The sequence below is a fragment of the Miniopterus schreibersii genome (assembly GCF_964146895.1).
Source record: "Miniopterus schreibersii genome assembly, chromosome: 19".
Taxonomy (NCBI): domain Eukaryota; kingdom Metazoa; phylum Chordata; class Mammalia; order Chiroptera; family Miniopteridae; genus Miniopterus; species Miniopterus schreibersii.
In genome coordinates this window covers 16,788,006-16,804,699 of record NC_138119.1, presented here as the reverse complement: position 1 = coordinate 16,804,699, position 16,694 = coordinate 16,788,006, and the positions used below count along the sequence as shown (strand labels likewise).

Genomic DNA, 16,694 nt, shown 5'->3' with positions numbered 1-16,694 from the left:
AGGGCGGTAGAACCACTGCCCCGCTCTTAGAAAAATTGAGGATAATGGTTGGGTCGCTCGAACGTGTGCCCTCAGTAAAAATGGCGACCTTAGTTGCTTCACGGACTTGGAATCGGCGCCCTGGAGGCTTCCGGCGTCGGGCCGCAGAGCGAGTCGGGAAACGATTTTAAACTGGGGCGGCGGCTAGCGAGTAAATTGCGGCTTTTCAGCGGCGGGATTTGGCAGCTGCCTCGGTACCCGACGGGCTCAAGTGGAGACTGCGAGGTGGGACACACTGTCCCCTGCCCGTTCCCTCCGCCGGCAGAGGCAGACTCGGCAGGTGCGAGGGTCGCCGAGCTCGTGGCCGTGTCCGCGGAAGTGTCCTTCGGGGTGAAGTCGCAGGGCTCCCCCGGCTTCTACGGGAGCGGAGGTGCCCCAAGCGGGCACGTTTGTGTCCCTGGTGGACTCGCTGTCGCGGAGCGCGAGGGAATTTGGGAGGGCCAGGTGTTCTTCCGGCCTCGCCCCCGGCTGCCATTTGGGCGGCTTTTTGACTCCAGGGGATTTCAGTCTCGGCGAAGTGTTGGGCCCGGTTTTGAAGAATGATTCGTGAAGCCGGCGGGGGCGACGGCGTCATCGCGGCACTCCGTTGGTAAGATGCTTTGTATTGGTCCAGGACTGGCAGTGAACTTGGTATTTCGCCCTGCTGTGCGGTCGTTATCTTTACAGTCGTGTGTGTTCCGGTGTATTTCACTCACACGGTGTCCCCAGCACCGGGCTGAGCCCTGGCACCGGGCCGGTTAGCCTCAGGGATGGGTGGCGATGTAGAAAAGGGATTGAAGTCAGGGTTCCCTCCTTCACAGACTTAGCACGAGGAAAACAAGGAAGTTGTGTATTCTGAACTGTAAGCGCAGGAGTACTTAGCGGGAGAGCTAGCTAATTTTAAAAATTTATGAAAACATTTAGTAAATACATGTTACTTGGGTTTTAAGTTTTATTTCATATACAGTGTCAGCAGCTATATTAGTTTTAGGTGTGCAATGTAGTGATTTGACATTTGCATACTTTACAATGTGATTATCTCACCGATTCTGGTAATTATGTGTCACCCTGCAGACTTATCACAATACTATTGACTATAATCCCTTCGCCTTTTTCACCCGTCCTCCCAACTCCTCCCCTCTGGCGTCCATCAAGTTTGATTTCTTTCTGTGAGTCTGTTTCTGTTTTGTGTATTTGGGGGGGGGGGGGTGTTGCACATATAAGTGAAATCATATTGTATTTGTCTTTGACTTATTTCACTCAGCATAATACCTACTGTCTAAGTCTGTCCATGTTGTCGCAAATGGCAAGATTTATTCCATATGAGTAATATATTCTATTGTGTATATGTTCCACTGTATCCATTCATCTGTTAATGGGCCCTTAGGTTGCTTCCAGATCTTGGTGTCTGTAAATAGTGCTGCAGTGAACGTAAGGTGCAAATAGCTTTTCGAATTAGTGTTCGTTTTCTTTGGAAAATGCCCAACGTGGGATTGCTGGGTGATATGGTAGTTTTTGGAAGAGCCTACGTACTGTTTTCCATAGTCGCTACACCAGTCTGCATTCCCACCATCTGTGCAGGAGCTGTCCCTTTTCTCCGCACCCTCACCTGATCCTGTTTGTTGGCTTGCTGATGATGGTCCTTCCGACAGGTGAATTGCTCAGCAATTCGGCAGGTTCATAGGTAGGCTACTTCCTTTCTCCCCAGTAGGTGGTGCCATGGCCTAAGTTCCCGTTTTCTCTGATCTGCTCTCCTCACGCCTCTGGAATTGCGGTGGACAGTGATGCCCGAAAGTGCCGCGGTGCTGGGCGCCCCCTGCGTGACCCGCGGGCCTCGGTCACCCACCACCGTCCCAGTGGTGGGCAGTGTGTCGCACGGTGGAGGACTGGTTTTGCGAGTTCCCGGAACTCCCTCCTTTTCCCCCTGTGCTTTTGGCTTTTCCTGGCTCTGCGGGGTGTGTGGAGGAGAGGAGGCAAGTTCTCGATCTCAAGTCTCAGCCCGCTTTCCAGTTATGGATGTTGGCAGGGCTGTGTGTTTGCAGCTTCCCAGCCACCTCTACCGGGTTCTGCAGCCATGGGGAGTGGGGAGGGGAGATGCCTTTTCCGTGAGGCAAACTGCGTCCGCCCCTTACCTTCCAGGCGGTAGTGTGGGTTTTAGGAAGTGCATGAGGAGGGACCAAAATGAGTGGTATAGGCTAGGTAGCCCCGGAGAGCCCTGTGATCGGGTATGTTATTTATTTTTTAAAAAATATATCTTTATTGATTTCAGGGAGTGGAAGGGGGAGAGAGAGAGAAACATGAGTGATGAGAGAGTCGTCATTGACCGGCTGCCTTCTGCACGCCCCATATAGGAGATCGAGCCCACAACCCAAACGTGTTCCCTGACCAGGAATCGAACCACGATCCCCTGGATCCTAGGTCGATGCTCAACCGCTGAGCCACTCCCGGCTGGTCCCGGGTATGTTATTAGTCTCCAAAGATTTTATAGAACATTCTTGAGGGATTTTGTTAGACCCATCTAGAGGGCTTTGGGCTTTTAGAACATATCTACCCTGATATCTCATTGTGTTCTTTCTCTCTCTCTCTCTGTCTCTCTCTCTTTCTCCCCCTCCCTCCCAGGAATGAGCCATTATACAGAAGTGTATAACAGGTGTTTTGGGAAAAAAGGTTAACAAAACCCTAACTACCTGAAATTGAATTGGATTCAAGCATGATCTTAAAGGTGGTGAAATGGAGAAAGGACACCTTAGATAGGGAATAGAGTTGATAGGCAAAAACATGGAGACCAGAATATGTGTATGTCTGGGGGGGACGCTAAGGATAGCTGAATTATAAAAGACTGTAAAATACAGAGTGGAAGAGTAGAATGCATCTTATCACTGTAAAGGTTTTTACTTAGGTGTCTAATAATAAAGTGTCATTTCTGAAGAATGATTACCCTTAGATATGGAAGAAAACATTTAGTTGTGGTAATCAGAACCTGGCAAGGAAGTAGCTTTGGGAATAGATGACAGACTGTTGAAGGAAAAACTCAACAGAATGTGCTTAAGGACTGCACGTTAAAGAATGAAAGTGGGAGACTACTTAAATGAATTTAAATTAACTTGGGATATTGACAGGAATGGGAAAATGGACCAGCTAACCTTTAGAAGGAGGAGGATGGGAAGGAGGTGAGTTTAGTTTTGAACATACTGTGTCTGATTGTCTGTCAGGTATACATAAAAATAGTCTGTAGCCAATGAGAAATACTAGACTTGGTTGAAAAGTCAAAACTGGGGCAAGGAGGGGAAGGGCGAGAAAGAACAACTTTATAGTGAGCAGAGGAATCATTGAAACTATGAGGGTGAATTAACTGTTAGTGTTTAAAATTCTGGTTTTATTTATTTTCATGTAGACCATGGATTCTTATGATACACCAGAATCAACTCCCAGACGAATTGCATCCTCAAGGCTTAAAGATCACTTTATAGGTGCCACCCCTCTGCAGAAGCGGTTAGAATCAGTCAGGAAGCAGACTTCATTTGTCCCGCCTTCACCTCAGAGGAAAATTCCCCAATGTTCACAGTTGCAGGTATGCTTTTTGTGTTCCTTTGTGTTACTCAATAATTGAGAACAGATGTGAACAAAACATATCAATTTTGGTTACTATTTCTCGTATTTTTAGTATTTTCTCAATTCCCCAGGTAATTAATAAAATAAATGAGGAACAGCAAATAGAAACAGTTATTCACACTGTTAGTATCTCCTTTGTTATGTCTTTTAGACCCCTTTAATCTGGAACATTGCCATAATATTTCTTTGTCTTTTATGACATTGACATATTTGAAGAGTATGGTTCCCGTCTCTCCCCTTTTAAAATAGAATATGCTTCATTTTCTACTTGATGTTTCCTCATGATTAGGTTGAAGTTGTGTCTTCTTGGCTGGGATACTATATAGGTGCTATTGTGTCGTTGGGAATGACACCTGGTACCACATAGGTAATATTAATTTTGATCACCTTGTCAAGGTGTTACCTAGTAATTACTGTTTTAGTCCCCTCTGCAACTAACAAGCAGCCCGTGGGGAGACCCTTTAAGACAACGCAGGTATGTTCCTGGTTCGAATTTCCCCATAGACTTAACATTCATCTATCATTTTTGCCTGACCCCATCTTTATCCTGATGGTTGCAAAATAATGATTTTCCATCTCCACTTACTCCATGTTTGCCAGCTGGCTTTGGCATTCTACTTTAAGCTCTTCTCATTTCTCCTCCATTTACTTATTTATTAATAGGAACTCATGAATTCCTGTTTTAAATTTTTGTAATTCATTACCAAGTTATTTTGGTGTTTAAATTGGCCCAGATCTATCTGGTGGCATCATGCTCTGTTTTGATCATTCGTACACGACTCCAAAGGTATGAAATATTAGTAATTTGTAATTTCACTGAAACATGAAATAAAGCCCTAGGCAATACAAACTTGGTGTGTGGTTTTGAGTCACTTAGCAAGGAGCCTGGCTGATCAGTCACCTCAGACCTTCCTTGTAGCTTTGTTTTCTTGTTAGTGTGTGCACAGTATATTTTGGGATATGAGAAAATTTTTGCTTCTTTGTGAAAACTTTCTTAAAGAAAAATACTAGTGCTGGTAATGAAAGTAATGGTTCCTAACTAGTGAAATGAAACTGTATATAAATTAAAGTTTGGAATGTCCAATTCAGTACTCTCTTATGTATATGATACAATAATTTTGCCATACCTTTTGATAGTAATAAGAAAAAAAATTTATAACTTTTATATAAAAGTTTATAACTATTTCCATGAATAATTTAATCAGTGCAAATGTTTTTGTAAGTAGACAACTAGTGAAAGTTTTAAAGGATACCTCAGAGTATGTCAGGAAGTATGGATTGTATAGAAAAATTCAAGATAAATCTAGGAGCCTATAGGGTGTCTGTGAAGATGCTCATTAATGCCATAGGGCCAACACAAAGGAAGTGCTTTTGTCTTTGATGGTGCTTGTGTTTCTAATAGAGCATGGCAAAAATACTCTCAGGTCCCTTTTTATTTAATCTACCGAATTAGGACAGTGTGTCATAGAGTGGATTTGCTGCCAGGCAATTTTAAAGATTACTTAATTAAACCCAATCAAATTAGTTGCTCTAAGAATATTTTCAAAATCTGTAACTTGAAGTTTCTACAAGTGAAACATAAATATTCATCCATTAAGATTCATTGAACACCTGTTCTAGATGGCACTGTTCTAGGTGCTAGAAAGACAGTAGTGGATAAAATAGGCAAAATCCCTTATTTCATCAAACTCACACTCTAGTAGGGAAAATAGACAATAGAATCAGACAAATACAGAATATCAGATAATAAGTGCTGTGAAAAAAGTAAAGCACGTTTAGGAGCTAGAGAGGGACAAAGTTGGAGTGGGTACAGGTGCTAGTCTACAGAGGGTGGCCTTGTCAAAAACCTGATTGAAGGAAAGGGACAGGCCATGTGAACACCTATGGGGAGAGCATTCCAAAAGAAGGTGAAGTGGAAGTGAAGGCCTGTCAAGGATTTTCAGAGTCCTGCAAACTCCAATTTGGCTGGAGTGCCAAGATCAGGTACCCACCCATAAATATGTATCAAATACTGAAAATACTATGATTAAATTCTTATTTACTAAAGTTTCCTAATTCTTAAACTTCTTTTGCTGTGATTTTTAATTTTATTTTTAGGAAGATGTTGATCCTCAAAAGGTTGCATTCCTTCTGCATAAGCAGTGGACTCTGTATAGTTTAACTCCCCTGTATAAGTTCTCCTACACTAATCTCAAAGAGTACTCTAAACTTCTGACTGCATTTATTGCTGCTGAAAAGCAAAAAGGACTTGCTGTGGAAGTGGGAGAAGACTTGAACATCAAAGTAATTTTCTCTACTCTCCTGGGAATGAAAGGAACACAAAGGGACCCTGATGCATTTCTCGTCCAGGTATAGTATATAAGCAATACTTGCTTCCCAGGGGAAAAGAATCTGCCTGGTCTTGGTTTAGACATTGTGGTAATTTTTACTGTTTTTAAAATTCTTAAGCTTGTGATTTATAAGCTTAAGTCTTATTTGACCAAATTAAAGTAATTAGTTATGGCCAACTTAAAAGTTTTTCCTATTATAGTACAGGGTGGAGCAAAAGTAGGTTTACAGTTGTGAGTATGTGAAACAGTTTATTCTTGTATTATTATTTATTAATTATTGTAGTATTTTCCATATGAACAACTGTAAACCTACTTTTGCCCTACCCCGTATAAGCATGTTTACTTTAGAAAACTTAGAAAATACATAAAGTATAAAGAAAGTTAAAAACTACAGTTTAACATTTTGGTGTACATCTTTCTGGCAGTAGACAATCTGAATAGGCCTGTATCTATTAAAGAAATTAGATCAATAATTAATAACCTTCCAAAACAGAAAGCACCAGGCCCAGATAGATTCACTGGTGAATTCTACCAAATGTTTAAGGAAGAAAGTATATCAGTTATTTACATTCTCTTTTAGAGGATAGAAGCTGAGGGAATACTTTCTAACTCATTTTGTGAGGCCAGCATTACCCTAATACCAAAACCAGATCAAGACACTCTAAGAAAAGAAAACTACAAACCAGTATCTCTCATGAACATACATACATCTGTTTGGCTCTTTGTATTTATTAAAATTGGGATCATATTGCCCATGCCTATTTGCATTATGGCTTTTTTACTAATAATATTGATGATAATATATCATTAGGAATTTTACAGTTCTGTGGTTTTTACTAGGATTAAATTCCTAGAAGTAGAATTTTAACAACAAAAATAGTAACTTGTCGTTACATATTGTGATAATCATGTCAGGTTACTCTCAGAAATGTACCATTTTACATTCCTTCCTATAGGCAGTGTATAAAAGGAATGACTAACTTTTGACTCATTAAGAAACTGGGTTTGTTTTATTCATGCCTGCTACTTCTGTTTCTGAGTTAACTCATCTTCGTCATTGATAAATTCTGAAACAGTTGAGCAGACCTAATTTTAGTTGTTATAAATCAGGGGTCAGCAAACCATGGCCTGCAGGGCCAAGTCTCACCTGCTGCTTATTTCTGTAAATGAGGTTTTGTTGGAGCAGAGCCCCTTTCATTTGTTCATGAATTATCTATAGCTGCCTTGTGCCACAACAGTGAAGTTGAGTATTTGCTATGGCCCACAAAGGCTAAAAGATATACTATCTGGTCCTTTATAGAAAAAGTTTGCTGAGCTCTGGTATTGGCAAGGATCTCAAGATGTCTAGGATTAGATTTAGCTGCATATGACAGAAAGCTTAAATAATAGCGAATTAAACAAGATAAAGATTTGTTTGTTTTACAAAACAGGAGTCCGTAGGTAAGCTGTTTGAGGCTGGTGAATGCTTTATGATATTAATAATCTAGGCTCCTCTCTTCTCTTTCATCCTTGGTGTGTGGCTTCCATCCTTAAGATCATCTTATAGTCTAAGATAGCTCTTGGTGCTCTAAATATATGCAAGTTTGTGGCAGGAATTAGGAGGAAGATGGGAAGGGCCAATAGGGTGCCTGCCACTGAGTAAATCTTTAATGAAACTTTCTGAGACCCAGCAACTTCTCTTTATTTTTTTAAATCTTCACCTGAGGGTATTTTTCCATTGCTTTTCAGAGAGAGAGGAAGGGAGAGACAAAGAGAATGAAACATCGATGTGAGAGACACATCGATTGGTTGCCTTCTGCATGTGCCCCAACTGGGGCCCGGGATCTAGCCTGCAACCAAGGTACATGCCCTTGGCGGGAATTGAACCTGAGACCCTTCAGTTTGCGGGCCGACACTAACCACTGAGCCAAACTAACTAGAGCCAGCAACTTCTCTCTAAATCCCAATTGCTACTTTGCCCCCCCCCCAAGTGAAAGCACAGTTTTGTTGTGGAAGGAAAAGTAGATACTGGGCAGTTAGTTAGCAAGCAGTCTCTGTCAAGTGAAGCAGCACCTGATGCCTAGAGAAGTCACAGGTTTTGCATGTCATCAGGCAAGCAGATGTTCTTGTGAGGAATAGAAACAGCCTCTTGAATTTCTAATATAGTGTCCTAATAGTTTTCAAATTAAATCTCATTTCTTGAGAGGATTATAGGACTTTTAAGTTTTAAAAGTGTGCTAGACACTATGTGGGCTTTAATAAGGTACTTGAGAGTCTCTTGTAACCAATCTCTTGAACAAGAAGGTGAACTAAAATAACAGCTAAAGTGATCATCTCTAAAGGGATATGATACTGGGCTGTCTTGTTCACGTTTGATTAAAACACCTATGAATAGATTGAGTTGAAAAAGAATAAAACCTGTATTTCTTACTTAAAAAACAACAACAACAACCAAAAAGCCACCTATGGATATCTGGAAGGCATGTTTGTTGTGTCATTTACAAATTTAAAGTTTGAAGGGTTAGTCATTCTGCTGGAAAATATAATCAGGATTCTAAAAGATCTCAATGGATTGGTGCAATGGACCAAATTGAAAGAGATTGAAATTTTAATAGGGATAATATAATATTCTTATATTGACTGCTTCAATATAGGTGGTGGGGGGTAACCTATTAACAGCAATTGATTATGTGGGGTTAATTTACATAAAACCATCAACTGAAAACCAGAAAATGCTGCAATTTAAGGTTATATTAATAGGGGTATAATCTAGGTTAAAGATCATGATAGTCCTGTAATCAGACCTTTTTGAAGAAATTATTTTCACTTATGTTCACCCATAGAGAAGAATTTCAGAGAAGAGCGACCAGGATTATGTGAGATTTGAACATATGCCATAGGAAGAATGGTGGAAGATATTAGAGATACTGAATTTGGCAGCATGTACGATAGGGACTGTCAAATACTCAAAGGACTTTTCCTGCAGAAGAGATAGTAGATTTTGATTTGTTTCTCTTGCTTGTACGGGATAAAGCAGGACCAGTGGGTGGAAACTATAGGACCTCACATGAAAGAACACTTTAAGTTGAGAGAACGCTGCCTTTGGAAATATTGAAGTCTTCGTCAATGCAAGAGTTCAAGCACATTGCATTTGATGACCTTTTACTGCCCCTTCTAAAGTTGAGATTTTTTTCACAATACTGTACCCAGTTGTACCACATTGGTATCCTTGCCCTATACCATGTCTCTAATACATAAGAACATTAGGGAAAAGGTCAGTGAACTTGATAAATAATGATTAGGGACACTATTCTCTCTGTGTTTTTCTTAAATAATGTAACATATCTTATTATTTTTAAATGTACTAATTTTTGAGGTGATATAATTTAGGAGTAAATGTACTTTTGAACTTAATGAACCTGTTATCTATCTTTGTAGATTTTGTCAAAATCTCAATTGCCATCTGAGAACAGAGAAGGTAAAGTGTTGTGGACTGGTTGGTTCTGCTGTATATTTGGAGACAGCCTTCTGGAGACCGTTTCAGAAGATTTCACCTGTCTACCCTTATTCCTTGCAAATGGAGCAGAGACTAATACAGCCATAATTGGAACCTGGTTTCAGAATACTTTTGACTGTCATTTCAGTCCCTTAGCAATCAATGCATTTAATCTTTCCTGGATGGCAGCTATGTGGACTGCATGCAAAATGGACCATTATGTGGCTACTACTGAATTTCTTTGGTCTGTACCCTGTAGCCCTCAAAGTCTGGATATTTCTTATGCCATACATCCAGAGGATGCAAAAGCTTTGTGGGACAGTGTCCACAAAGCCTCTGGGGAAGTTACCCAGGAGGAAGTTGACTTGTTCATGGACTGCCTTTGTTCACATTTCCATAGGCATTTCAAAATTCATTTATCAGCCACAAGATTGGTTCGTGTTTCAACATCTGTAGCTTCAGCACATACTAATGGGAAAATAAAGGTTAGTTCGCACAAATATAATTAAGTAATTTTTCCTTATTATTGCATAGTATTCAAAATGTATGGTAACTGCAATTTCACATGGAAGAAATACACTGAATGTCTGCCAATTCAAGATAGTAGAGATTTTATGCTTTATAAAAGATGTACTAAAACTATTTTAGCTTTCTCAATTCAGCTTTTTTTTCTTTATTGATTTTGAGAGAGAGGAAGGGAGAGGGAGGGAGAGAGAAACATTGACTGCCTCCTGCACATTCCCTACCGGGGATCGAGCCTACAACCTGGGCATGTGCCCTGACTAGGAATTGAACTGGCAACCTTCTGGTGCATAGGATGATGCCCAGCCAACTGAGCCATAGTAGCTTTACTATGGAAGGATAGTATATGCCGTGTGCTAAAGATTTTGGTAATATGAATTATTCTGTAGTAACTTTGAAACTTTCAAAACAGTTTCTTGTCAAACTTTGAAATAATCATCAGATAACAGAGGATTTTGTATGTTAGAAAAGAATTATAGCCAGAAACACATAACTAAGATATCATCTTCATGTAGGCTTTTCTATCCCTGCTGGAAAAGAAATAATAGAGACATTTACTGTTTATGAAGCCCTTATAATAGGAAGCATCAGAAATCAACTGAGTGTAGGCCCTTAAATATATTAAATTGTATTATGTTAATATATTTAAAATATATTAAAATACAACCACCATAAACACTCACTCAATATTGGTTTTGTCTAAAGATTAATTTTAATCTTTAGAGTTACCCCTGTTGTTAGGTGTTTTTATCTTCATTTTATTTTTAAAACAAGGAAACTGAGGCCAAAATAGGTTTAAGTGACCCATGCAAGATAGCTTCATAAGAGGAGGAGTCAAGATTTGAACGCTCACCTCTTAGGTTCCGAGAAGTGTATCTATAAGCACTGTATTAGTGCTTTTCAAACTGGAGGTCACAGTGCAACAGGAAATTGGAAAATAATTTTGGTGGGAAGAGACCAGCTTTAAAAAACAAACAAAAAGAAATAAAACAGAAACTATAAAAATGAAAGTACAAACATTTGTTTGTACTGGGTTATGATGTTAAATTTATTCCTTACTATAGTTCACAGTAAAACATTTGCAAGATTATACCATCTTACTTTAAAATTTTTATTTTTTTAATCCTCACCTGAAGAATTTTTTCCATTGCTTTTCAGAGAGAGAGAGAGAGACATTGATGTGATAGAGACACATCGATTGGTTGCCTCCTGCATGAGCTCTGGATGGGGCTAGGGATTGAGCCTGCAACCAGAGGTACATGCCCTTGGCTAGAATCGAACCCGGAACCCTTCATTCCACGGGCAGATGCTCTCACCACTGAGTGAAATCAGCTGGGGCTATAACATATTTTGACACGATAAAGGAAAATTCTATTTTAGCACCTCAGAATTCAGGGTTCATGAAGTTTTTATTTATTTTAAAATTTTGTTAGTAAACTACATTTAAAAATTATTTTATATAATGTGTTGTTATCCATGTATGTATATGAGGGTGGTCCTTAAACACATTAATTTTATCTGGTCTGTTTTAAATCTAAGAGCTTCTCAATGATGTAAGACAGTAACTGGCTTTGAGGTTTCAGATAGTGCCATGATGATAGATAACATTTATTAAGCACTAAATTGTGCCAGGCGTTATTAAGCATTTCACACATATTGTCTCCTTTAGTCTTCACCACCTATATACATAGTTTGTAAATTTACATAGCTTACAAAGAGAAAACTATAACACAGAGGATAAGTAGGTTCCCTAAGATCACACAGCTAATAGGTGAAGTTGGAATTTGAACCTAGTAATTTAATCAACAGCTTAATGTATAAGCCAGATTTCTGCCATCTGCTTCTCTGCAAGATACTTTTGGAATTGTACATCCCTTTCAGAAGAAGGAAGCTATGGAACCTCTTTCCAGAAAATGTAGATACTCAGTGTGCATATAAGTGCAAGGGGTTCATAGATTCCCTTCCTCCCCTCACTCTTTAGGCAGATAGTTAGCCCAAGCATGGAAGCCAGGATAAGTAAGAACCGTAGTCTAATGACTTCTAAGCACCATTGACTATAGTTGTAAATTTATTAAAGTCTTCATTATTTGACTTAGAGCAGCAATGGTTTGGGTTCACGTTCCTATCTTAGCTTGCAGATATGGAATTTAAAATAAGGCTGGAATACTTATCAAATACCAACTGCTTTGTTATCATTACTCTGGTTTAATTTTAAGTGTTATTTTTTTCCTTTTCAGATTCTGTGTCATAAATACCTTACTGGAGTGTTGGCATATTTGACAGAACTGGCAATTTTTCAAATTGAGTGAAGCCTTGTGGAGACAATAAGTCATGGATTATATACCTTTTTCTCATTGATTATTTGCCTAATTGCTATGCCGAGAAGGGACTACAGGAGAAATGGGCATCCGTCTCTGCATCTGTTTCCTCCCAGTGCCTTTGGAGGTGTCTAGTGGAAGCCAAGAAAGATTTAGAACAGAAGGTGAAAGGGGATGAACCACACTAGGTGATCCTGTAATAGTCATGATGACTGTGAGTGCAATCCTCTAGACAATGCTGTTATTTGTTGGCCATCTTTCTAAAAAATATGTAATGTTATGTCAAACTTTTAGGATTCAAATGAGATATCTCCAATATTTGGTATTTCTGATTTGGATCTCTACAACCTTTAATCCCTTGTTAGCATTTTAGACTTGTATTCAGAGAGAATTTCTGTCTTGTAAAGACATTTTCCTAACACCATTTTGCTGTAGAGAACTAGCAATAAAAAAATTCTCTGCAAAGGAAACTAAAGAAGAAATGGATTTTTAAAGCCACTAATATGCTTCTGTTTTTAATATTATTAAATTCTTATTGCAATGTTGAATTAAATATTCACTTTTAAAATGAAGCAGTGTGTTCAGTGTCTTGGTGACAGATTTTTAATGTCTCAGGAATGGGAAGTCATGGGCTTTTTCTCTAGCACAGGTTACAAACCAACAATTACATAGAGTCATACAAATTGTACATTTGAAAGGCAGAGATTTTCTTCATGTCCCTAATTTTGCTTTAGCACAGTGCTTGGTAAATATCTGTAGATGAAATGAATGAATTTTAACCAACTCTTCCATTTTGCAGATGAAAACTATGAAATCTACTAACTTTAGAGACTTGCCCAAGAGGTTATATCTAAATCTCTTTTGTTTTTACTAACTGAGCATAGGAAGGTTTTGTTTTTACTATAGAAACCATGTTTTTAAAAATCTTGTTTGGAAGAAAGTAACTTTAATAGTCTATCATTCTGAAAACAAAGGTTAGCTTCTAGAGTGTGGTATTATTTCACTTACATTAGGAACAGCAGAGGTAGTAGGAAAAGCATGGGCTTTGGGGTCAGACATAAATAATTTCACGTGGAGATAAATGCTGTAAAGAAAATAAGGCAGTGTGATAGGAAAGAGGGAGTGGTATGGGGCTACTTTACATACAGTTGTCAAAGAAGGGCTCTCCGAGGAAGTGGCAGTTGAGCTGAGGAGCAGAAACCAGACATGTGAAGATCTGAGGACGAGTGTGTGAGGCAGGAGACCCTGCAGGAGCAAAGGCTTTGGGGCAGATAAGGGCTTGGCTTGTTTGAGGAACAAAGGGAACCTGGCTGGAGCACAGTGAGTAAGAGGAGAGTAGTGTGAGATGGGACTGAAGAGATTGTGCAGCTGAAACGTCTTCCATGGTGTTCTGACTCCTAGCTTTTGGCTGGGCATGTGGCTGCCCAGAAGCAGGATGACATTTTCCAGCCTTTCTCATAGGTCTCTAAGTTCTGACCCATGGCATATAAGCTGAAGCGTTAGGTAGAGCTTCCAGGAATCTTCCTTAAAACACAGCAGGCATATACCCCTTTCCCTTTTCTTCTTGCAACTTTGCTGTTTGGAACACATCATGACTGGTACTCTAGCTGCTCTCCTAGGTCACAGGGATGAGGGTCAGGCCCTAAGGATTGGGGAACATGGCCTGGAAGGAGTTTGTGCCCTGAGGACTTCTTGAAGCTGAACCCCAGTACCAGCCTTGGGAGGTCTTCCTCCAGACATGTGTCAGGGAAGTACACTTCCATCTTGTTTAAGCTATTGTTTTGAGTCTCTTGCTCCTAACCAAACCTAATCCTGATACCTAGAGGCAGAATCCCATCATCTAGGTTTTCATAGGTACTGTGAAGAGATTGGGTTTTATTCTAAATGCAATGGGAAGCCCCTGAGGTTTTAAGCAGGAGAGTAATGACCCACTTTATATTTTATAAGATATAGAGTAAGTTGTAGGTAGACAATAGTGGAAGAAGGAAAACAGTTAAAAGGTGGTTAGAAATGGTACAACCTCCATGGAGAAGTCAGCAGTGCCTTTCAAAATTATGTGTGATTTACCCTTTGACCATCAATCCCACTTCTGGAATTCTCTCTCCCATATTTACTGGCAAAACTATAAAATGAAGCCTGCACAAGGCTATTTATTACAAGAGGGCTGAAAACAATACAAATGCCCATCAAAAGGGGATTGGCTGAATAAATTATGGTGTAGCTCTCAATGAATTACTACTATGCAACTTTAAAAAGGTTTGAGGAAGCTAATACTGGTGATCTCTACGATCTTATGTGAAAGAGCAAAATGTGGGCAGAGTGTATAGTATGCTCTCTTTTATGGAAGGAATAGGGGAATATGTGTGTGTATTTCCTTATGTTTTAAAAAAATCAATGAAAGGACAAACCAAAAACTAATAAAAGTGGTTACTAATAGGGGAAAGGGAGGAATTGGGTAGATGGGACAGGAATGAAAGTCAAGGCTTTTCTGAATGTTACCTGCTTGTAGTTTGGAACCATGTAAGTGGTTTATATAACTATGAAAAAATTACTCTAAAAGAAAAAAAATGCAATCCTTAAAAATTGAAAACAAATGAACCTAAACAGATTAAGTTCATGCTATAATCACACAAAGAATTTTTTTTAGTATCTTTAATACTATTTTGACTGTACATCGTTAGTGGTCTATATATCCTAGGAAAAGGAGCAGCAAAGGAATCTTAAATTGCATTCAGTTATATTTTTACTAATAATATTGGTATTATTTTATCACTATTTATAGTAAGATGAAATGTAATTATAACAATGTTAGGAATCAAAATTTACAGTGCAAAAGAAAAGATAGACAATTATAAAATCAGGTAAGCTAAGTAGAAACTGTAATACTACATTTTAATTGGAGATATCAGAATGAGCTCATTTATTTTTGAAATGTAAGAGTTTTAAATTTTGATGAAGTCCAGTTTATCATTTTTTTCTTTTATTCTTTTGGTGTTATATCTAAGAAATCATTGCTTAACCTTAAATCCTGAAGATTTATTCTTATGTTTTCTTCTAAGGATTTTATAATTTTAGCTCTTAAATTTAGGTCTGTAATCCATGTTAATTTTTATGTATGATGTGAGGTAAGCATCCAAATTCATCATTTTGCATATGGATATTCGTTTGTTCCAGCACTATTTATTGAAAAGATTATTTTCCCATTGAATTGTCACCTTCCTTAAAAATCACTTGGCTATAGAAGTTTATTTCTGGATTCTCCATTCTGTTTCATTGATCTATATGTCAGTTCTCATGCCAGTAGCACACTGTCTTGATTACTATAGATTTGTAGTATGTTTTAAAATCAGGAAGTATGACTTTTCCAACTTCTTTTTTCAAGACTGTTTTGGCTATTCTGGGTCTTATGCATTTTTATAAGAATTTTCACATTTGTCAGTCAATTTCTGTAAAAAAAGTTAGCTGGGATTTTGATAGTGATTGTGTTGAATCTGTAGATCAATTTGGGGAGTATTATCATAATTATATTAAGTCTTCCAATCTATGAACGTGGGATATCTTTCCATTTAAGTCTTTCAAAATTTCTTTCAACAGTGTTTTATAGTTTTCAACATACAAATGTTGCACTTTGTTAAATTTATTCCTAAGTATTCTTTTTTATTGAGAATAGAATGCTTTCTTAATTTCATTTTTGAACTGTCTGTTACTACTGCACAGAAATACAATTGATTTTGTATATTGCTTTTGTATCCTGTGACCTCACTGGATTTGTTTACTTTAGTATTTTCAGTGAATTCCTTATGATATTCCATATACAAGATTGTTGTCATTTGTGAATAAAGACAGTTTTACTTTTTAATTGCAATATGGATGCTTTTTCTTTCTTTTTTCATGCTAAACTGCCTTGGCTAGACTCTTCGGTATAAGAAGGAATGAAAGTAGTGAGAAGGTATGTCTTGTTCCTGATCGTAACGGGGAAGCATATTTCACCATTAAATATGATGTTAGCTGTAGGTGTTTCATGGGTGCCCTCTGTCAGGTAAAGAGGTTCTCTTCTATTCCTAATTTGTTGAGGAGTTTTTATTATGAATGGATGTTGAACCTTGTCAAATTTATTTTTCTGCATCTATTGAGATGATTCATAATTTATATTTTACTCAAAACTATACTCTTCCAGGTTTTTCCACTGTCATATGGGAGGAAGTTGTAAGTTTCCACTATGCCCTAGCAACAAGTAAAAAGGTGAAGACAGAAAATTAGAGGGGAGGACATGACAAACTGGTGCCCTCAAGATTGGGGAGACAAACAGGCGAATGCAGGGAGTCACAGCTTACAGGTGCAGAAACCACGTGGGAATACTGTAGTGCCCGGGTAAGCAAACCAGAACTGTAACTGAAATGCTGGAGGCTCAGTGTGGAC

General features: G+C 38.6%; 1 protein-coding gene and 1 long non-coding RNA gene across 3 annotated transcripts in view; both read left to right on the top strand.

Moving 5' to 3' along the window:
- The window catches only part of LOC308548579, a 256,809-nt gene that overhangs the window by 23,962 nt on the left and 216,153 nt on the right, over positions 1–16,694 (top strand). The gene's annotated exons all lie outside the window — the stretch shown is intronic.
- On the top strand, positions 151–12,847 carry CENPL (centromere protein L). 2 transcript variants are annotated; one of them, XM_081120265.1, is made up of 5 exons: positions 151–628; positions 3,413–3,589; positions 5,728–5,979; positions 9,378–9,920; positions 12,195–12,847. In XM_081120265.1, exons 2-5 carry the CDS (start codon positions 3,416–3,418, stop codon positions 12,264–12,266), a joined length of 1,041 nt encoding a protein of 346 aa, XP_080976391.1. In that variant the 5' UTR covers positions 151–628; positions 3,413–3,415; the 3' UTR covers positions 12,267–12,847. The 2 variants fall into 2 exon arrangements, with proteins under 2 accessions (XP_080976391.1, XP_080976392.1); XM_081120266.1 differs by lacking the exon at positions 151–628 and adding an exon at positions 2,401–2,476.

Bases quoted from the DNA above. Each gene is read 5' to 3' on its own strand.
- CENPL (XM_081120265.1), top strand. From the start codon at position 3,416: ATGGATTCTTATGATACACCAGAATCAACTCCCAGACGAATTGCATCC. The intron at 5,980-9,377 runs GTATAGTATATA...CTATCTTTGTAG, and splicing joins CTGATGCATTTCTCGTCCAG to ATTTTGTCAAAATCTCAATT. The intron at 9,921-12,194 runs GTTAGTTCGCAC...TTTCCTTTTCAG, and splicing joins ATACTAATGGGAAAATAAAG to ATTCTGTGTCATAAATACCT.